The 23,122-nt window shown below is 48.0% G+C and overlaps 1 protein-coding gene across 3 annotated transcripts in view; it reads right to left on the bottom strand.

The window, feature by feature from the left end:
- Nucleotides 1-23,122, bottom strand: part of EBF1 (EBF transcription factor 1) — a 743,411-nt gene that overhangs the window by 18,705 nt on the left and 701,584 nt on the right. For all 3 annotated transcript variants that reach the window (XM_069653918.1, XM_069653920.1, XM_069653919.1), the window contains exons 12-14: nt 9,362-9,427; nt 8,870-9,047; nt 6,467-6,646 (exon numbers count right to left, since the gene is read on the bottom strand). In XM_069653918.1, the coding sequence (XP_069510019.1) occupies nt 6,467-6,646; nt 8,870-9,047; nt 9,362-9,427 (424 nt within the window). The remainder of the gene's footprint in view (nt 1-6,466; nt 6,647-8,869; nt 9,048-9,361; nt 9,428-23,122) is intronic.

The following is a 23,122-nucleotide window of genomic DNA, read 5'->3' as shown; positions in this document are numbered from 1 at the left end:
CATAAACACATTGGAAAAATAAGACTACCCATTTTAAATCTCTATAATTATTGACTGCTCAAACAAAGATACAATATTTTCTTTAAAACAGAATACTGTGACTTCTCACACAGGGACAAGAAGGAAAGTCTCCTTGATGTTTGTGGTTAGGTGCCTTTGGTACTTCGCTGAGTGTATGTAGACTGGGCACTTTGCAAGTTAGGAGTTGTTTATCTATGACACTCTGGAAAGGCTTCAGAGGGGAGCGTTGTACTACTCGTTTAGTGCTGGCTCTGGAATAGACATAAAAGAGGGACACGCTTGGGAGGTCCACTGTTTTCAGTTCCGGTGCCACATCGTCTGCTGCCGTGAAACGTAAGATCTGGTTATGGCCCTTATGAGGGCCACTTAGAACATTAGTGACCAGGGTCAGGGTAACTCCTGAAGAAGGGGTTTGGGCCTCAGAGTAGGTGTCATCTTGTTCACGATACTTAGGTAAGTGATAGACTTTTCAAGAAAATATTTATAGATTTAAACACGTCAGTGTGGAAGGACATTGAGAGGCAACTTCTTTTTCAGGCGTTGCACAGTATTCTGGGATTTATTTTTTTAACAAACCCCTTTATATTTTTTATAAGAATGTAAAACCTTCACGATTTCTTGCTGATGCCCCCATTTTTTAACAAGGTGGTACATTATTTGGCCGAAACCTGTAAATGTTCAGGATGGAACAATGGACTAGTCCAGGTGCACTTTCCCACCTTGTCAAGTGCCCTTCCTCGTCGGCCAGAAAGATGAGGTAAGGTTTCTAATTCCCACTGCCCTCACCCTAGACTCGGGGGACTTAGGGAACCAGAGGGTCTGCAGCCCCCCCCACCCCACCCCATCACCGCAAGGATCATTTGCATCCATGCCACCTACTACAACCCCCCCCCCCCATCTATATATTAGACCAATCTGCAGGTACACCTTTCTTCATTCGGTTTAACCACAGAGGTCCTGCTCTGCCTGACATATTTGAATAGTGCACATTACCTTTCATAGGGCATCTTGACGTGGGGGCGTTCAGAGACAACAGACAGTTACGCTCAACCCAACACAATTGTGCACTATGTTTTATTGCACTTGGATGCACAAAGGGCTGAGTGAACCTGCCAAGACTCGATCGTGTGACCATGAGCTCAAGCATAGAGTCCAACAGTGGGTGCACCATTCTGCTGGACCACAGACCCGCCTTTGCCTGCTTCTAAGTCTGTGTGCATCTCATTGCTTCTTACAGGAATAGGAGGCCAACTCTCCTGCAGCTGTGCCACATTGGCAGATTGCAGGCCGATCAACTATTACAAAAAACACGCACAAATATTCAAAGAGTCATGAGAAAGATACAAGCGACCATGCCCACTCATGGGCCTCATTACGAGTTTGGAGGCAGCCGAGCTCCATTACCGGGTTCCTGCAATGGGGATTTACCGGGTCATTCCGACATAGGAGGACCCGGTAATTCCTCCTTGCAGGAACCATTCCGCATTCCCATTTGAGCCACCATAGGGCTCAGTGGGAATGGGGAGGGAGGTAATAAGGGGCACATTACAACTGGCCCGTTATTACCTCCCTCTTCCCCTCGCGGGACCCGCAAAGGGAACCTCGTAATCGGCGCTCCCGTAATGAAGGGTGCCGGTCCCGTACCGGCATCCTTCATTACGGGAGTGCCACCCTTGTAATGAGGCCCCATGGGTCTTCTTGTCATGACGTATTATATTCTCCTTGTAGCCACCACCATTCTCTGAGACTATGGGCCTCATTCCGAGTTGGGAGATAAGGGTTTACCGGCACCAGTAAGGAGACCAGTGCCGGTAAACCCTTACCGCCCTATTCCGAGGTCCCTTAGCGGGACCCGCAAAGGACGTGTGGTCTGACCACACATCCTTTGCGGGTCCCGCTAAGGGACCAGGGCACTAATAACGGTCCTTCCCCATTCCCATTGAGCCCTATGGGGGCTCAAATGGGAATGGGGAATGGTTTACTGAATGGGGATTTACCGGGTCCTTCAAGGTCAGAATGACCCGGTAAGTCCCCATTCAGCCAGACCGGACCTGGACCCGGGTTTGGAGGCAGCCATGGTGCTAATAGCACCATGGCTGCCTCCAAACTCGGAATGAGGCCCTATGACATCTGTGAGTTCCTTTGACTCATGGTTAGGGGTAAATGGAAGCCTGAAACCCTGCATAACTTAAATAGCTTGAAGACTCCAGGGAGTCAGAGGGCCTCATTCCGACTTTGGAGGTAACCACGCTGCTATTTGCGGCATGGCTGCCTCCAAAATCATTCCGACTCCGGCCTGGTGAATGGAGTAATTACCGGTCCATTCCGAGGTCGAGGGACCGGTAATTCCCCAGGGCCATTCCCCATTCCCATTTGAGCCCCCATAGGGCTCAAAGGGAAGGCAGCAATAACGGTACCGTAAATTACGGTACCGTTATTGACCCCGGTGTCCCTTTGCGGGTCCCATCCTTAACGCCTGTTAAAAGCAGGCGTTAAGGAAGGACCCGCAAAGGGAACTTGTAGTAGGGCGCAAAGGGATTACCGGCACCGGTGTCATTACCAGTGCCCAGTATCCCTTTGCGCCCTAATTGTAATGAGGCCCAGCCCAGAGTCATTTTCAGAGAGAGAGGAAAAAGACCTGGGGAAATGGTTCATACAGGTGCCCAGGCACTGCTTCTCCACCATTGGAGACCCTCTCTACCAAAACTTGTTTCATCTGAAATGAATGCCTGCCTCGAAGGTGCATGGGTAAAGTGCAAAATTACTCCCAATATGATTACCTTTCACTTGAAACATACTTTCAATGTAACGTGTTTGGGAGAGGGGGTAAACACACAGTGGAAATGTTTTCAAAAGGTAATGCCAGCATATATGGGCACACCAGGGACATTGAGTATGAACATGCTGCAAAAGTGCGGCAATACCAGAATGTTTTTGGCAAACCAGCATGAACATGTTTTACAGTTGCGAAACGTGTATAAATTGGACACAGACAGAAGGGCATTGTGTTCTTACAGTGGCACAATGGACACATATTGGGCACAGCCTACATCAGTGTGTTATTTAGAGTGGAAACAATGGCTTTTTTGGGCACAGCCTATATGAAACTGTCCTCCTAAAGGAAACACCAGCATATTGTATGGGTGCACGTAAAGCATCATAAAGTGTGTTTTATGTGGAAATGCTTGCATATTTAAGGTGGGCACAGGCATCATAAGGTTTGCTTTACAGTATCAATGTTGGTATATACTGTGCACAGCATCATAAAAGTGGGCTACAGTGGTGATGTTGGCGTATAGCATTGGCACAGAAATCCTGAACCCGTAGTTTACAGTTTTGTAGTTGCAGTCCTGGTATGTACTGTGAGCACAGGCCTCATGAAGTGTGTTTTGTAGTGCAGATGCTGGCATATACTGTGGCCAGGCATCTTTAAAGTCTGTTACAAAGGCAGGGTTTGCATTAACATATATAGCATAAAGCATTGATTCAAAGTGGCATAGCATAAAGCATTGATTCAAAGTGGCATCGCTGGCATAGACCGGGCGGGAAGGCACCTGCAAGCAGAACTCGTGGTTTGTCGGTCTGGTAACAACGGTACCGGCAAGCTTACTGGTACCGTTGTTACCGGACCGGCAAACTTGTAATGAGGCCCATATGTCCCATGGTGCTGTGCAGCAGAGAGGCTGAGAGGCATTTCAGAAATAAAAAAGCAGCCATTTTCTCCAAGAATTCCATTGCTAATAACCTATTACTTGCTGGATGGATTTGGATGGAATTTTCAAAACCAAATGTTTGTCAAGGACCGCTCAAACTGCACATTTTGGAAACAAACCATTAAAAAATGACAAAGTTATAAAAAAAAGAAAACCGTGCAGTTTCACATTTTCCATCCCATTCATTTTTCCATAGAGAAAAATTGCAGTTTTTGAACAGCCGTAGCTTGAAAACCGCTTGGCAGATATGGACCAAATAAGAAACAATTTGGGCACAACGCCTCTTAATTTCCACGACTGGTTTGGGGGAATTCCACCCAGCAGTTTTTAAAATATTTGACAGAGACATGGGGACCCACTGCACCTTAAAACCTTTATATCGGTGTTGGTGCTTTGCAGCAGAGATGTTCGAGAGGCTAATATCTTTGACTTGCTGGATGAATTTGGATGCCATTTTGTAAACCAAAGTTTTGTCAAGGATACCCCCCCCCCCAACTGGACATTTTGGGAACAATTCATAAAAAAATGAAAAAGTTAATAAGAAAACATAAAAACGTGGTATTTCCTTGACTGGTTTGGGGGAATACCACCCAGTAGTTTTTAAAATATTTGACAGAGACATGGGGTACCCCCCTGTTCCTTAAAACATTCATATATAATATCGGCCTTCCACCTTGGAGAACAAAAATTAATCACACGAACCAAACAGTGATAGGTGGTAATGGCCAGGAGGGGCCAGGGAGAAAAATAAGCAATTGAGGGGCCTGGGGGGACCATGGAAAGAAGAGGGAGGACAGGGTAGAGTTTGGGGTTTTCAAGCATTATCGGGGGAATACCAGGGACATCCCATGGGCATAGGTAGTTCAATGCCACTGCATGTGTAGTGTGTAGTTTGAGGCCACCTAGTGGTTCCAAAAGAAACATATCAGGAGAACATGTACAGTGGACATGGCCAAACACCATGACTAGTGGGCCTGAAAAACACGTATAGTGGTCACGGCTAGGCAGTGTCCAGCTTGGGAGTGTTTTAAAATATACAGTGAGTATGGCCGAAGGCCATGCTCACTGGTCAGGGCGTGGGCCCAAAATACATGTATAGTGGTCACGACCAAAGGCTGTGGCCACCTATTGGGTCCAAAAGAAACATATTGTCGGAACATGTATAGTGGACACGGCCAAAGGTTACTGGCCTGGTAGTGTTTTAAAATATACAGTGGGCTTGGCCGAAGGCCGTGCCCACCTACTGGGTCCAACTACCGGGTCCAAAAGAAACATATTGGGGGAACATGCATAGTAGACACGGCGAAAGGCCACAATATAGTAACATCCATGGGTGCTATCTGGGGTGCTATTAAACTGGTTTCTTAATGAACTCGCCAGTGATCAAGAGCCACCACAAAATAGCATTCTTACAAGGTCAAACCAAGGACAAAATATAATAAAATCTGGGTGCCCTTACATCTTTGGCAAAAAGGAATTGTGATAAAATGCAAAAGATCATAATAGATCATAGGTCAGAGGTATTCAAACGGTAAGGCGTCCCCCCTGGGGGGGCGGTGCTGCCTTCCCAGGGGCACGAGGAAAATAGAATTAATGCTACGGGGAGTCCAGTGCAGGTGCAGTTCATCCGTAATGGGTAAGAGGGCATCGGCCCAGTGGCCCCCTCACCCATTATGGTGGACACAGTGAGCCAGCCCAGTGAAACACTGAACACTCCCTCAGCTGCTTTTTCCAGCTGAGTGAGTGCTCCTGGGCTGGCTGAACTGTCAAAAGGAAATGCTGTTTCCCTTTGACAGTTCAGTTCCCCAGCCGCACATGTTAAATGAGCCATGCAAGGCTTGGGGCACTTTGCTTTGCCAGCCTTGCATAGATCTTTGGAAATGCTGTCTGGGGAACAGCATGTCTGTATGTGTGGGTGGGAGATCCTGTGCCTCCTCGCACATACAGACAGGGAAGGCTAGGGCAGGGCGTTTCAGCACCCACACGCAGGCCCCTGCACGCAATCTTTTGCTTCCCGATTACTGTTCATGATGCAGGAGCTGGAGCGCTAGGGAGGAAACCTCAGGACTGGGATAGAAGGTTAAGTTTATGTACATTTATTTTTTATTTATTTATGTGTATTATTTCCTAGTAGGGAGATCCCCTCTGAACCCTCCTTGATTGGTTTGTGCTCACCCGCTACACTTGGTTGCTGTGGCATATCTGGGAGAAACAATTATTCCCCTCCACTTAATTAATTCACCAGCTGCCACTGGCCCTGTTCTGGGAGCGGGGTGGGGGAGCCATGGCGAAGTGGTGGGGGTAGGGGGCAGAGCACAGGGACATTGGTGGGAGCAGTGTGGGGAGAGCCCAGGGTCTGTGGTGGGGTGGGGAGAGCCCAGGGACTGGGTTAGGAGTCAGATGAGGGAGCCCAGAGACTGTGATGGGAGCAGGTGGGGGAGCCCAGGGACTATACTTGGAGTAGGGTGCGGTGACGGCGCGCAATAGTTCATATAGCCATTTGGTATAGCCTTGCCCGGTCTACAAAGAGGCTGAGCAGGTCTTGCAGCACTCAGTTCCTTCAAGGAAGGCTGGATTCTGAAGAGTTCTTTCTTATTTATGTGTTTACATATTGCAGCCCTGGCCCAGGAAGCGACAGCCATGCCAGCCTGGGGGCAATTGGCCCCTTCTTCCCTTTCCCAGCCCGCCCCTGGTTTTACACGTGCCACTGTGCAGGGGAGCCTGGGACTTACTGGCATAGGGCGAGTTGGCGGCTGATCCATTCAGGAAGGTGGGCGAGGCTCCTAGGTTGGACATCCCTGCGTTGCCATAGCCATTCATGCTGGTGGTGACAGAACTGTAGCTGCTTTGCTGTGGAGTGGTGCTTGGCACATACCCATGGGGTGAAACGCTGCTTGTGTTACGAGTATACCCTGCAAAGTCAATAGAGAGTGTAGTTACATGAGAGCATCGATGGAAAAGCATTCAAACTACAGCACAGTCTGCTATTTAAGATGTAACATAAAAGATGGTGTCAACTGTTCTCCCATTATTGTTATATGCAATGAGTATCACACAAATCATTTTCTATGAACAAATGTGGAGCTTTTTGTGCTAACCCAGAGCAGGTGCTGCATCCAATCAGATTGCTCAAAATGCGTGTTGAGGAACACGGTCCAAGCATGCGTTCTGAGCAAGTTTTTTGCTGCTTGCAGCACCCGCTAACTTCCCCCTTGCGGGCCTCCTCTTACCTCTCAGTGTTAGTGCCACTGCACCGCGCAGTTCTTCACCACCCACCTGGGTCGCCATGGTAATGGAAGAGGAGGTCTTCATGGAACCAAGCCCTCCATCTCCATAGTGGCCATGTTAAGCGAGTATTTGCGCGTCCCAACGGGTCACGTGCTTTCTGCGGCCCATTATTTCATACAAATACATTGATCTTAGCTTCCCGGCTTAGAAACTCGGGATGTTAATACCAATAATACCCCGTCCCACTGGATTGACCGCCGGTAATGGCAGCAGGGCCTGGTGTTAAGGCAAGAGCGAGGCCCCGGTGAACTTACTGGCTCCTGAAGCCCGCAGATGAGGCTCTTATTGCTTAACTATTGCCCTCCAGACCCATTAGGGCTCTTAGCAATGGACGAGCTAAAAATCTTCTGAAGTAGGCCTTTGAGACTTGTGTGCTACCCTACAGCGCGTGAGCTATTCGCTGTTCATCCAGATCTACACATAGAAGTAGGAGGCTGGAGACACTGATAACTGTAGCCAGGCCCATGATGAAACAAGTGTATCCCAGCGAAAATATCATGCCAGTCACACTACAAGGAATTATCCTATGGAAAAATAAAGATTTCTATGACAAAGAAAGGGGCCTTGACTGTTTGTTCAGATAAACACAGCTACGATAATGCTTTCAGACCGAGAATAAAGGGCGTTCCTACAAACATGGTGTAAAACGGCTTTTTCCTGACTTTTGTGTTTTCATCTTTTAAGACAAGTTTACCAAGCGAATTCTAGGCACTGCCGCAGTCCTCCAGGTGTAATCACATATGTGTGGCTTTGGCTCCAGCTGCGACTACCTTGACTAATTTGGTAAAGCCGAGTTTTGGTTCCCTCACAACTCACCCTCATGAGTTGACCATATCAGGGCTATAAAATCATTATTAACTCTGCCAACAAGATCATCAAGAGCAGCTTTGCATCTAGTATTAGACATGCAGAGGGTTTAACCATGTAGTGTCTGAGAACTTTCGACATCTAGTCAACAATGTTATTCTTGTGACGTCTCTGTACATCCTGATCGAAAGAGGGCAAAGTGCCATTATGTGTTCTTCCAAATGTGTGTAGCATGGGGGAGTGGGTTCTAGAGACAGTGGGATGTCCCAGCATGCACAAGTAGAATACTAGATAAAGATAAGAATATCTCTACGGACGAATAACCAATGTATGCCCCAAGATCCAATAGAGCATATTCTGAGACTTGTATTTAAAGCCAGTCTTTAGTTTTCCATTATTAATCAACCAATAAAGCCCGAGATGGGATATGGGGGGGGGGGGGGAATAACCAGCTCAGGTAATGCCCTGGGGCCTAAGTTACAGACCCCAGCAAAGTGAGGGCATGCTTTCCGGGGTGCTAATATTTTTTTATGTTTAGAAATGGTGTGTTTGCCCTTTTCCAACTTAAAAAAAACACTACAAAACAAGATGGCCGCCATTGATAAAGGATAAGGGAATTACATGCAGTCCCTTTTCCCTTTCCACGACAGACATTAAAAGGGAAGGGTTGGATGGTAGACGCCGCAACCCAGACAAGTGAGGGGGTGGTGCAGGGATTGGGTGGACGGTTGGGAGTGGATGGTGCAGGCATGGGGGTTTGGGGGAGTTTCTCAGGGTTGGAGTGGGGGTCAGGCGAGAGTGGAGCTGTGCCTCGGGACGAACAGCACGGCCTCCTATTGCTCAGGGGGCTTGGAATATGGACAATACCATGACATCATCCATGGCCTCAGCGAGCACGCCCAGTGAATGCCACTGCGAATGGAACCCTCCGGCATACGGCCAGCTGCACTTTGCAGGCAATTGATTGCAAGCTTACACAATATACCACTGTGAAGATGTTCAGCATTAGTTCTTGCAGAAGAAGAGTGTGTTCTACTTACCCTGGTTGGTGACCTGGGAAGATTCCGACACGTTGATAGCGAGCTGACCGCCGAAGGAGCCGGCACCCATCATGCCAGCATGGACCGAGGAGTTGGACAGACCTGAGAGCTGGCTATGGTTGCGCGGGACACTGTATAGAGCCTCGGCAATGTCAGCGGCCCGCTTCAGGATGATCTCCTGTGGGAAACAAGGATGGGCCTTAGGTTAATCTTTACAAAGATGCTGCCTCAAAATCAGGATCACAGTGTCGGCAACTCAGATACGCATTCAAAATAATATTACATCACAGACATGGTGCCTTAGAGCTACCAACCTAATTAACAATGGCTACCTCTTGCTTGCCAACATCCCCCATATTAGCCTGTATAGCATTCACCGCCTCCCGCACAGGAAAGGTCTCCATCTCCGCGGATGCCCCACTCTGACATTCCAGGCAAGCAGCTCTCACCCTGAACCCCCCAGACCCACAGGTAGGGAGGTGCACGACTTACCTGGTTATTATGCGGCATCCCGTACAGCGCTTCCACCAAATCAGCGGCTCTTTTCAAAATAACTTCCTAGGAGGGGGAAAAAGCCATGCTTTGCTGTGAATCCCACACGTTAAATCCTATACAATCCTTTATACATTCCCATTTACTGGTAGGTGGCACTGTATAACACACACTAAATAAACAAAATAGCACATTAAAGACCTGAAGTAACTGCCTCTGGGAGCTTGGAACTGATGTTACTATCCCATGCACGCAGAATACGCAGGAACTTGTGCTAATCACAAATGGCTCTTGTGCATGGGTCAGCGTGTGCATCCAGTACTGTTAAAGCATATTACCAGCATGGCATCAGTAACGCTATTTACAATCTACAAAATAATCTGATGCTTGTTTCTTTTTTTCAAAAATTACTTAGCTTTTTAACAATGACAGGTAATAAAATGATTTACAAACGTTTTTAAAAATATGAATAGCAGCATTTTTTTTAAACTGCCTCTCACTGTCTTGCCTAGCAACATAATTTCATGCAGATAAAGGCAGCACCTCACACATCGTTCCCTTATTACATTCAATAATGAGTGGAGAATGTACAGAGATCCTAGATAAGCGCAGATACAGGATTCGAACCTATGCTGCCTTGCATGGTCTTGCTTCCAAGACCAGCGCGTTGCCCCTGTGCTATCACCTGCTCATTCGACAACGCGTCGAAGTGGACTATAAGCCCTACAGAAGAAACCTACACACACACACAGGGCCTGAATTACAAGAGCCCTTTCCAGTGGCGCAATCCCATTGAAAAATGCTTTGTAAATCAAGCCCCTAGACCCATGCTTTTAATTCTGTCGCTACATTTGAAACTATTGCAATTTAACATGTTTCATGTGTATGTATAGTTTGATTGTGTCTATGTTATAAATAACGATAGGTTTAGCAGCATTCAATTGTCTGTACTGATAAATAGCAATCGACCAAAGTCTGTTAGTATTAAGAGAATAGGCTCTCCCCCAACAGTCCGAATGTTACTAAGGTTTGAGCCTGAGATCTGGATGTCGAAACCCCTCTGGTAACATTTGCTTAACTCGTCTTCAAAAAACAACCAGTGAAAGAAAACAAAGAACTAACAAAATTTGTTATTGAGAAATCTGCCAGGGGGAGTCCCGCAACCACATACAGTATCTAAACAGAACCTACTGAAATGACACTTAAGCGCCATCTATAAGGGGCAGGCAGGGGAGCAAGCAATTTCCGCACTGGGCATGATGACCGTGTAACCTCTGATAGCAGGGCCATCTTCTGAGGTGTGGCCTCTCTGGCTGCATCTCCACTGATGGAAACAACTCTGTTTACATACATGTGTTGGGGTTTGCGGGTCTAAGACAGAAGGTTTTAGTGCTATTTTACACAAAGGATGACTTCCTTTCCATTTGGAGAATAGTAATGTTCACTTTGTACCTACGATGAAAAAAATCTGATCAGGAAATAGGGCGGTAATTGCCTTCATTTTGCTGTCACCATAACCTCCTCAGAAATCCTGAAATATCTCCTCATGTGACAAAGCTTTTAGAAGCCTATTAGCATTTGCACAATCTTCCATTCCGCAACACAGCCGATGGAGTTGTCAGACGTCAGTATCTCGCTATGACACACGCAATATCCTGTGTACCGCGCGGAGGAGCGGGTTCACCCTCCATGAGTGTTTGTGCTTCCACCTCTTGTGACGTGAGGAAAGAAGCAAACATTGGGAAAGAGAAACAACCTGAACCTTTGGGGAGTGGGGGCATGGCCACTGGGATGGAGCATCACAAAAACACAACTGTGGATGGGAATAGGGCAGTGGCTTCTCTTAGGGCCGGTCTAACAATATGGCCGCTCATTGGTGTGGCAGAATATCTGCCGGCAGATAAAAGTGTGCCAATGGCAGTGGGCCAGATCATCGCAGGATATCAAATGGTGTGCAATAGAATGCTATGTCATGCCATAGGGTGGTACAGTATAGCCTGGCACAGTACGGCATGACGAATGGGTTCAAAAACGTGATCACCTGCGGACATCTTGATGCAGGGGGGGAGCCAGCCTCAGAATGTTGAGGGGGCTGCATGGCAGTTTTCAAAGCTGGTAGTGAGTGGGGCCATGTTGACCCTGCCTGCTCTTATTCTGAGTCCAGGAGGCAGAATAGATATTCTGCCGTCCTTTGGCCCATTAGACCAGTCTTTCAGCCCAACTCACGGGCTATTTAGTTAAACAAAGCGATGCTGATCATTGGAGGCGTGGGCCATCTAAAAGCTGAGTCCAGAATGGAAGCATCACAGGGGGGATATGGATATCGCCTGCTTGGGTTTTGTCCTCTGGCACTGTACGTTGGCTGCTGCTGTCACCTTTCCATCAGTGACTGTGCAATAGTGAGTAAATACACTGCTCTCCGAGAAGTCTAGACACCTAGAGAGAGCCACGTCTCTATGAGAGCCAAAGGACGGGAGAGAAGGGCACCACTTCATAAAACGGTGGTTAAGATGCCTTAGTAGGTGTGTAATTAGCATGTAGCAATATTGAACTGGGACAGAAACAAACCCCTCCAGATCCTGAACCACAACTTTCAAGCTATATGTCAATCAATCTGAAGGCATATTTATCAATTTAGGTTGTAGTTTTGTTCCGTGGAGCAAAGCACATTCAGGTATCGGACTATTGGAGATACCTGGGACTTATGAGAACATGATTTCACTCCAGTACCTCTGGTTAGGCCGCCAGCGCAGTTCGCTTAGCAGCGCGCGATCTCAGTAAGGAGGAAATGTGTGCATTAAAGCAGCCGGGGTCCCTTGCAAAGGCCCAGGCAGTGGTGATAACAGCTGTTCTGGATAGGGGCGCCGTACAGATGCCCTCACCAGGGGGTCACTTTTACACAGCAGAGTCATGACACACCCACTGGAGTGTCAGACTCAGTCGTCTTTAACTGCAACCATGGCAACAAACACCAGTGTTGCAAGTTCAATATATAGATACATATGTTGAACTATCCACCCATTAATTGCTGTTGATTTAGAGGCAGTAACTTGTAAATACGGTTGACTTACCTCAGAGGTAAGCAATCCACATTGATGAGGAATATGCTGAACTTTAACAAGCACAGCGCGCGTGACTCATTAGTTGGGTAACACGGTTAGGATCACGTTGACTTGCAGCTCGTCCCGACCAATAGTTTGGCTGGGGCCTGAGACGGCTGAGTCATGACACACCCACGGGTGCGTCAGACTCAGGCGTCTCCAGCTACTACCATGGCAACATATAAAAACGAGTGTTGGAAGGACGCGTGCACGTTCTTCTTAACACGGCAGTACAAATGCAAAGGTAAGCTGAGATCTTGCTCCACTGCTACTTTGGAAACCAAGTAGAGTACATTTAACTCATGTCACAACTTTTGTACTTACAACCACACATTTATACCTTTTGTTTAAAGGCACAAACTGATTCTACACCACGATCACACTAGCACGTGTAAACTGGATGCACCGTTGTGCAAGTAAGCTACACTTTATTATTTTTTAACCATTATTACGGACAATTAAGACAATGTCAGGTTGCCAATGGGATTGATCATATGCATATTCTATCTCAGGGAGAATCTGTTTCTGAACCGCTCTTGGTTCATTGAACTCGACAAGAAAGAAATGATTAAGGTATTTATTTTGGAGTCTATACGTATAACTTACAAGTTATGCATTGAAATAACAGTTAAAGAGCATTGTTTGAATATTCCATCTGGATCTTGAATGTGCACTGGCCTTATCTATATTTTGTTTATTTTTTTGTTTCAAAAAAATCCCGAACACCACGAGTGGAACCTTGGTATGTAAAATTTTAAATATAACCATGCATATGTATACTTTGCTTTGTAATATGTGAATATTATGGTTTGTGTATAGGGAGCATCGCCCTGATGAAGGAGAGCGATATTCTTCAAAATGCATTCCCCTCAGTTTTACATGAGTCCAACATGGTGGTCTATTATCTTCCATACAAAAGCTATGATTCAATAGATACAGAATTGCATGACTGAACTCTATGAAAAGAACAAGTACCTAACTGTGGATATGCAATCATTTTTTTGATAAGCAGTTAACATTGTTACAAACAGGATAAGAATATTTTTTCCTAACTTTAGAGTAACCTCGGGTTGAGGTACTAAAGAGAGAGCGCCCGTCTAGCAGGGTGCGTTATACTCCGCTTTCTTGCGCTTACACTTTTACACGCAAGCCATTTCTGGCAAAGCCTTTTCTTATGCAAATGAACGTATTTATCTTGCTACCAGTGTTAGGTCAGGGAGGAAAAATAAGCTGAATGCCCCGTGAAAAGTGGCCTAAAACAAGCTGACTCCCATGCAAATTAGCTGGAAAAGCATACACCGAAAACACTGTGTTGGTTCCAACATTAAGACATTGAACACAATATTGCAAAAGGACATAGAGAGAAACCAGACATGGGGCCTCATTACAATCTGATGGTAACCTTGCCGGTGCTTCCGAGGTGTTGCCGCCAGACTCGTAATACTTTTCCGGCGTGTTACTTCCCGCTTCCGTGAAAACTCTGTGGACGGGGGCCGTTATGCCCAGCAGGTGAGATCTGCCAGGCTCAACGGCCCCCACCCGCAGAGTTGCTGTGTGGCGGTCCGGAAATGGGTGCTTGTACTGTGCGACCGGCAACGATAATTCCAGACTGCCACACTTGTAATGAGGCCCATGGTATCTTAGAACAACATTCCTGTATTTTAACTGTGTGTCTCTTCTAATACTTCCTGCGACGGAGACTAGAAAGATATTTGCACTCGGCAAAGGCACAAAAGGCAGCATTGTGCAGAAGGTGTACTCAAACCTACACGAGCGTGTTCACCACACCTGCCTCGCGAGTTGGACGGTCCTGCCCTTAGTAAACAAAGGCTGGTCCCGCCAGCAAGGAACTTCCGCGCGTGTGGCGTAAAAGGTGGCGGAGTGGGGACAGCAATGTGCTCGGCTTACGTGTTTTGATTATACTTAAAATAAACAGTACCAAACTAAGCGGCAAAGTGCTAATTCTTTTCTTATCTACCAATTCAACTCAACCTGGCGCCTACTTATTTCATTAAACTATTTTCGTTATGTCTTCCTGTGTTGCAGGGACTTGTTTCCCATGGCTACATGGTCTATTAAAATAAATAAAATAAAGGAGTGTGGGAAGAGACCTCTCCCATTTGTGCTTTTGTCGAGTGCAAAGCATCGCCTAGCCGCCTTCGCAGGCACCGAGCCGACCACTCCACAGCAAGGGGACGAGGGGAGGGGGCGAGCCAGACCCCGGGACCCCTGCTAACTCAGAACGAGGGACCTGGAGGAGCCGGGGGGCGCCGGGAGTCGGAAATTGCTCTCCCCTCCGCGTGATTACCAGGCCGGCCGCCCCCGGGCGTGCGTGTGTCCGGGATCTCATATATTGCCTCGGATCGGGCCCCGCGCTGCTGCTGAACACACAGGCGAACATGACGGGCAGGTCGGCAAAGCAATAAAGATTTCTCGGAGCTGTCCGAGGTGCTAAATTTGCTCAATAATGGCTCTGGCACCGCGGCGCTCACCTCTCGTTCTCGGGGAGTGGGGGGCGGGCGGCCCCGCGGTGAAATGTATGTTTTACGGCGTCGTGTAAGTGGGTGGAGAGGGCAGCGCCGCGTTCACAATTCCACGGGCAGGCGCCGGATCAGGAAGCCAGTAATATTTACTGCACGCCGCTCCCGAGCTCCACAGAGCATTAACGCGCTGATAGCACGTCGAGGGGAGGGGGCGAGGGCTTGGGGGCATAGGTACCCCCATCTCGCACGGCAGATGTGGGTCTGTGAGTGGCGCAACACCGTTGAGATGACTGTGTTTCTGTCCCCACCGCCTCCCCCCAAATGTTGGGCTGTTGACTCGCGCCGGCTGACCTTAAGGGATGTGGCTGGACATATGTTAAATGGCGTCTCGACTCCGCTGTTAACAAAGTGCGTGCCATTACTAACGTAACGCATTTCATGGTTGGCACCTGCGTTCATGTGCATACATGGGTAGGCAATTGAAGTCGTGATGTGGTGTTCGTACTTGCATGCCAGGAAAGTGATAGAGAGGGGACAGGAGGCCACTCATTCTCCCAGCAGCCCTTAAGTGGGTGGTTTCAGACTTAAAGGAGAGAGGGCGTGTAACATTCAAGCTGCATTACAATAGTCTCATTAGAATGCGTAAAGAAGTTACATGCCCTGCACACAAATTAAGTGTGCCCCTCCCCCACCTTCTCTGAAGTTAGCGCCTCTCCCAACATTTGAAGAGTTAGCCCTCCTCCACACCGAAATGTAGGTTTCGTTGCACCACTGCAGTCTGTTGCTGCAGTAGTCATCACGAGGGACTGGCAGGGACAAAGTGCTGGCAGGGAGGGTGCTTGGCTGGTGCGATACAGATTGCGCACAATTTGCGTGCTGTGCCTATGCCTCATCTATGATTTGATTGACAGCTTTTCATAGGGCACGCGGCTTCTGCAATCTAGCTTTCTATAATGTCCCCCAGTTTTGAAACCCCATCACAATAATTGATGAAAATGATTTAGGCCTGAATTGCTGTTCACATCATACTTAAGTGAGAAGCCCTAAACGGGAAGATTATTCCCGATACAGCACCCAAGCTTGATGTACACAGGGGCCAAAACTGCTTGGCCCTGATGAGGCCGAGCAAGGGCAAAACATGTATGGGGTTGTTTGGTTTCCTCTGCAAAGGGGACAAAGCTTAGAGTCCTTAAAGCTGGAAAGCTCCCTTTGGGGCCAGAGTCCAGAAGGATTTGCATATGGCTGGCACCTTTATGTGATGTCCGATACTGGGCTTTTATAGAGTGGGACCAGGTGTCGAATCCATGCTGCTCATTGTTGTCTTGCTTCCAAGGCCAAGCACGAGGAACTTGCGCTATGCTCCCTGGCTTTCCTGCAAGCACACGATGGAATGGAAGACAACACAGAGGAACCCCCAGCGGACACGTGGAGCTGGTGCTCGTATTTCCAGGCAACATCTTTGTGTGTTTACCTCAGTGACGCCTAATGGGTAATGTAATGGAATTGGCATTGATATTTTATTTCTATTGCGCTCATACACACGACCACCATCATAGTCTCCCGGCACCGAGGCTTCTCCGAGTCTCCAAGTGGATATGACATATTCTCCCACGCCTGGCTTTCCAGAACTCAGCCTGTGGGGCGAAGATAAGAGGGCGCATTGAGAGCAGATGTAGAAAGCGGGAGCGGGAAGCAGACCGTAGGAGGCGGGTAAGGAAAGGCAGTGAGGTGGGCTATTTTTTAGGTTGGATTTTTATGAACGCAACTTCTTTAGTTTGAGTGGGAGGAAATTAAAATAAGAGGTGCGCAGGGGCGAGAGGCCGATAAATTTAGTTGGGTATTGCAGTACTTACCTAGAGTAATTCCGAGTGGTCCAGAAGCATTAGCTGAAGCATTTTCTACTATAAATTTGGCTTTGCATAATTATGTTTCTTTTTTAAATGTAAAATCCATCCTTCTATTTTGGTTTGCGCTTGTAGCACACTCCTCGTCCCACCACTCTCCCAATACAAACCAATGTATTTATTTATGTAAATTACAGGGAAAGCAATGCACTTTCCGCACAAAAATGCTTACAAAATGATAACCATTGATTTACAGAGCGAATGACCTGTCTCCTTAACATTGCTTGAGAGGATGTTGATATAAGACCAGATGATGCAGGGGAGGTAGAAAAAGGGACAAGGACAGTAGAGCATGAAACAGGAACGGGACAGTGGAGGAAGTGCTAATGTGTGGTGTTGTTGAGAGATACGGGGAGAGGAGAACAGGGAGATGTGGTGGTGTAGGATGCTATGCAAGTGGCTCTTCAGAAACGAGGAGTGCTGGGAAGTTGGATTTACATAGTGATAGAGTGATCTTTAGAAGAACCATAGAGGTTTTCTGATAGTGGAAAACACACCTTTTGACTCAGTACAACAGAAAACACTGAAATCCTGAGAAAGTTCTAAAGGTTTCTTTTTATGGTTTGAGCCACAAATCTAAAAGCTTGAGCCTAAGGCCGATGGAGGTTTTATGCCTAGAACCAAAATGGGTGACAAATATTTTTCTTGTCCAAAGCAGAAAACAAGCTGTTTTGGTCTGGGCCACACTCATCTATTCCTAGCAGTAACATACTAATTTACAACAGAAGCTAATCAATTTGTGGAAAAGTGAAATGAATGGATTACAAAAATAGCTAGGTTTGAAAAAGAAATATGAGAAGACTACAGGATCTGAAAATCTTAAAACAAATTGGCTACAACGGTCAGTTCCAGGAAATGCAGGAAAACTGCTTGATCCATGATTTGCAAGGCAGAATTTACCGAAACTGCATGCCCCATGCTTTAGATGGCAGAATGCGGAAAAACTGACACGGTTTCTGAAGATGAATTCAGTCAAACTGCATGATCTGTGATTCCCAAAGCAGAAAGCAGGTAAATTACGCGATTCGTAAGGCAGAATGCATGGAAACTACATGATCTGTGATTAGCAGAATACATTACCACTTTGCCCCATTACCACTGGGGAAAGTCAGTGGTGTTGCCTAGTTTGGCCTTTCACCAATGTTCGGGCTCTCATGCTTGTATTGTGGAGATGGGTTGTCTGTCCAAGGGACCTGAGCATCGCCTACTCGCTGTGGCTCTACTGTTGCTTGCAAGCTGTGTGGGCACAAGCCAAGCTGTGTAGAGGAGCTTTGGGCAAGCCATGTGAGGAAACATTAGCAAAGTTATGTTTGAGGGTGGAGGGTAAGTGGCATCATTCCAGTTATATTCAGGAGCAACGGCCACGCAGTAGCCACACCCTGAACGGAAGCATGTGTCTGTTGACAGGGGCATCAGTTTAGCTGCAGACAGGCCACTCGCCAATCCCTGAGTGGCAGCGCCAGACACGCTTCACTGTGGATATCACTGATTAGGGCTTGAGTGAGAGGCTGGAGTCTTTGCCCTGGTTTTAACCGTTCGACGTCCCTTGAACGCGGCCTCATCAGCAGCCCCTCAGTCTTCAGCTCATCAGAGGATTAATGTGCACCCAGGACACGGCTCCCGCAAAGGCCAGCACATCCATCTCTGTACTGACGGACGGCAGAGCAGATAGCCTCCTAATGCTCGATTAGTCCTGGGCCGAAGAGCAGATGGGAGTGGAGGTGGAGAGAGAGAGAGAGAGAGAGAGAGAGAGAGAGAAGGGAGGGATACGTATATAGGAGTTCAGTCCACTTGTACCGTGTTAGTCAAGGGTTGAATAGAATGTTGATCCCGGAGAAAAGGAGACAATACCTTAATTAGGCTAACACCGTCATTTATTTTGCATATTTGCGAGCTTTAGTGGAATGTCTCCACTTCCTCAGGCAGAGATGAAGCATTTGAAAAACATCACAGCATTACAGCTTACATAGCTCCTCCTGACGATACCCCGGTATCTGTGCCTGTCTGTACGCCTGATTTGTAGTTTCGCTCAGAAAGGCATGTACTAGATGTTCAACCCCCCCACACATTGCAATCATCAAGGTCTAAACGGTACACTGTGTTAAGTGGGGCAGGGGTTAGTGTAACTGGCGAGCAGGGAAAAGAAACCAAAAAAACAGCCCACCCGGTTATTGTGCTCTCTGGAAGGCAGGTGGGAAAACCAGGCGTGCTTACCGGGTCCCACGAGGGGAAGAGGGAGCAAACAACGGCCCATCTCGTAATGGCCCGTTGTTTGCTCCCTCTCCCATTCCCATTTAGCCCTATGGGGGCTGAAATGGGAATGGGGAAGGACCGTGTCCGGGTCCTTGGAGGGAGGAATTACCGGGCCTTCCGAACTCGGATTGGCCCGGTAAGTCCTCATTCCGAGGACCCGGACCCTGACGCGATTTCGGCGGCAGCCATGCCGCCAATAGCGGCATGGTTACCGCCGAACTCGTAATGAGGGCCAATGTGTGCTAAATGTTGCTTCGCCCGATGGGCGATATGCTTCACACATATCTCTCATCGCTGTTGATCCCATTGTCAGATCACACACTTTCTCATGCTCCTGTATTGCCCTGCTCGTGCCCTAACGGTGGGGTCGATGGGAGAATTCCCAGGAGCACAGGAGACACTAGAACTGTTTTGGGGCCGACATGTGAAAGCTAGGGGCATTTACTACTGACATATCCCACCTAATCTCCAACCCAATGGCATTTCTGTGAGCCTTCAGTGCACTGTCACCCGGCAGACTGCCATATTTATTTGACCAAAATCACCTGAGTATTATGCCAGTTTTACAAACACAATTGCACTCCGGGTTGCCTTTTATTTACACCGTTTGTAATAACGATGTAAACAAATTGTTGGTTTCTATAGCATTTTCCTTGAGCCAGAACATCACCAAAGTGTCCCCTCGTGGGCACCTATGGGCAGTAGAGCGATTCACACCAGTCCATCAAAGGCAAAGAATGGGCAGCATGTGGTTAACTGCTTGTACAGACCTCCCCAACCCCCCCATCCCCGTCCTATGCCCTGCTCAGCTGGGATACAGAAACTTTACTAAAGCAAACTGTTGCCGGGTCACTTTCCTGAGAAGGCCCCTCCAGTGCCCTTCTCATTGGCACTTGTCTGCTCGCCTGCCAGGCAGCAGGTGGGCAGCCCTTGCATGTACAGGGCGTGGAAGCACCTTTCAACTCTAGTGATTTACCTGTGCTTTCAGACAGCAGTTCATAAAGAAGCACCCCTAGCCTGAAGTTCCCACTCAGCAAAAGGTGTAAGTCCCTTTCTACCCCCTACCCAAGAAAGTGGGAAGATCAAGTCTCCTTATACCTTCACAATGCTGTGCACCTGGATGAGTGAGGTGCGTGAGCAAGGGATGCATAAGGGGAAAAGCTACTTCTCCATGTGCCGGCATGGAAATTTAGCCATGTTCATACTCTTCGGACTCGGCTGGCATCCGGCCTTTATCAAGTAGACCTTCCCTGGGTTGGGAAGTTGAGGGGTCTGGGCAGGCAGGATACTTCTCCCCTCTGCACGATTACCTTCTTCCTCCCCATTGCCTTCACTTGGTTATTCTCTTCCGTCTTCAGCTGCATGCTCTTCCGATTCATCTCTCTGAGCTGCTTCTCCTGTTTCCCTGTCACTTGGTTGTTCTCTTCCATCTCCAGCTGCAATCTCTTCTGACCCATCTTTCTGAGCTGCTTCTCCTGTTTCCTTGTCGCTTGGTTGTTCTCTTCCGTCTCCAGCTGCATGCTCTTCCGACTCATCTCTCTGAGCTGCTTCTCCTGTTTCCTTGTTGCTTGGTTGTTCTCTTCCGTCTCCAGCTGCAATCTCTTCTGACTCATCTCTCTGAGCTGCTTCTCCTGTTTCCTTACTGCTTGGTTGTTCTCTTCCGTCTCCAGCTGCATGCTCTTCCGACTCATCTCTCTGAGCTGCTTCTCCTGTTTCCTTCTCACTTGGTTTTTCTCTTCCGTCTCCAGCTGCATGCTCTTCCGACTCATCTCTCTGAGCTGCTTCTCCTGTTTCCTTGTTGCTTGGTTGTTCTCTTCCGTCTCCAGCTGCAATCTCTTCTGACTCATCTCTCTGAGCTGCTTCTCCTGTTTCCTTGTTGCTTGGTTGTTCTCTTCCGTCTCCAGCTGCATGCTCTTCCGACTCATCTCTCTGAGCTGCTTCTCCTGTTTCCTTCTCACTTGGTTTTTCTCTTCCGTCTCCAGCTGCATGCTCTTCCGACTCATCTCTCTGAGCTGCTTCTCCTGTTTCCTTGTTGCTTGGTTGTTCCCTTCCGTCTCCAGCTGCATGCTCTTCCGACTCATCTCTCTGAGCTCTCTGAGCTACTTCTCCTGTTTCCTTGTCGCTTGGTTGTTCTCTTCCGTCTCCAGCTGCATGCTCTTCCGACTCATCTCTATGAGCTCTCTGAGCTGCTTCTCCTGTTTCCTTGTCGCTTGGTTGTTCTCTTCCGTCTCCAGCTGCATGCTCTTCCGACTCATCTCTCTGAGCTGCTTCTCCTGTTTCCTTGTCACTTGGTTTTTCTCTTCCGTCTCCAGCTGCATGCTCTTCCGACTCATCTCTCTGAGCTGCTTCTCCTGTTTCCTTGTTGCTTGGTTGTTCTCTTCCGTCTCCAGCTGCAATCTCTTCTGACTCATCTTTCTGAGCTGCTTCTCCTGTTTCCTTGTCGCTTGGTTGTTCTCTTCCGTCTCCAGCTGCAATCTCTTCTGACTCATCTCTCTGAGCTGCTTCTCCTGTTTCCTTGTCGCTTGGTTGTTCTCTTCCGTCTCCAGCTGCATGCTCTTCCGACTCATCTCTCTGAGCTGCTTCTCCTGTTTCCTTGTCACTTGGTTTTTCTCTTCCATCTCCAGCTGCATGCTCTTCCGACTCATCTCTCTGAGCTGCTTCTCCTGTTTCCTTGTTGCTTGGTTGTTCTCTTCCGTCTCCAGCTGCATGCTCTTCCGACTCATTTCTCTGAGCTCTCTGAGCTGCTTCTCCTGTTTCCTTGTCGCTTGGTTGTTCTCTTCCGTCTCCAGCTGCATGCTCTTCCGACTCATCTCTCTGAGCTCTCTGAGCTGCTTCTCCTGTTTCCTTGTCGCTTGGTTGTTCTCTTCCGTCTCCAGCTGCATGCTCTTCCGACTCATCTCTCTGAGCTCTCTGAGCTGCTTCTCCTGTTTCCTTGTCGCTTGGTTGTTCTCTTCCGTCTCCAGCTGCATGCTCTTCCGACTCATCTCTCTGAGCTGCTTCTCCTGTTTCCTTGTCACTTGATTTTTCTCTTCCGTCTCCAGCTGCATGCTCTTCCGACTCATCTCTCTGAGCTGCTTCTCCTGTTTCCTTGTTGCTTGGTTGTTCTCTTCCGTCTCCAGCTGCAATCTCTTCTGACTCATCTTTCTGAGCTGCTTCTCCTGTTTCCTTGTCGCTTGGTTGTTCTCTTCCGTCTCCAGCTGCAATCTCTTCTGACTCATCTCTCTGAGCTGCTTCTCCTGTTTCCTTGTCACTTGGTTTTTCTCTTCCATCTCCAGCTGCATGCTCTTCCGACTCATCTCTCTGAGCTCTCTGAGCTGCTTCTCCTGTTTCCTTGTCGCTTGGTTGTTCTCTTCCGTCTCCAGCTGCATGCTCTTCCGACTCATCTCTCTGAGCTCTCTGAGCTGCTTCTCCTGTTTCCTTGTTGCTTGGTTGTTCCCTTCCGTCTCCAGCTGCATGCTCTTCCGACTCATCTCTCTGAGCTCTCTGAGCTACTTCTCCTGTTTCCTTGTCGCTTGGTTGTTCTCTTCCGTCTCCAGCTGCATGCTCTTCCGACTCATCTCTATGAGCTCTCTGAGCTGCTTCTCCTGTTTCCTTGTCGCTTGGTTGTTCTCTTCCGTCTCCAGCTGCATGCTCTTCCGACTCATCTCTCTGAGCTGCTTCTCCTGTTTCCTTGTCACTTGGTTTTTCTCTTCCGTCTCCAGCTGCATGCTCTTCCGACTCATCTCTCTGAGCTGCTTCTCCTGTTTCCTTGTTGCTTGGTTGTTCTCTTCCGTCTCCAGCTGCAATCTCTTCTGACTCATCTTTCTGAGCTGCTTCTCCTGTTTCCTTGTCGCTTGGTTGTTCTCTTCCGTCTCCAGCTGCAATCTCTTCTGACTCATCTCTCTGAGCTGCTTCTCCTGTTTCCTTGTCGCTTGGTTGTTCTCTTCCGTCTCCAGCTGCATGCTCTTCCGACTCATCTCTCTGAGCTGCTTCTCCTGTTTCCTTGTCACTTGGTTTTTCTCTTCCATCTCCAGCTGCATG

This window comes from Ambystoma mexicanum, chromosome 3q (assembly GCF_040938575.1).
Source record: "Ambystoma mexicanum isolate Mex_15411 chromosome 3q, UKY_AmexF1_1, whole genome shotgun sequence".
NCBI classification, from domain to species: domain Eukaryota; kingdom Metazoa; phylum Chordata; class Amphibia; order Caudata; family Ambystomatidae; genus Ambystoma; species Ambystoma mexicanum.
This window is presented reverse-complemented; position numbering and strand designations above follow the sequence as displayed.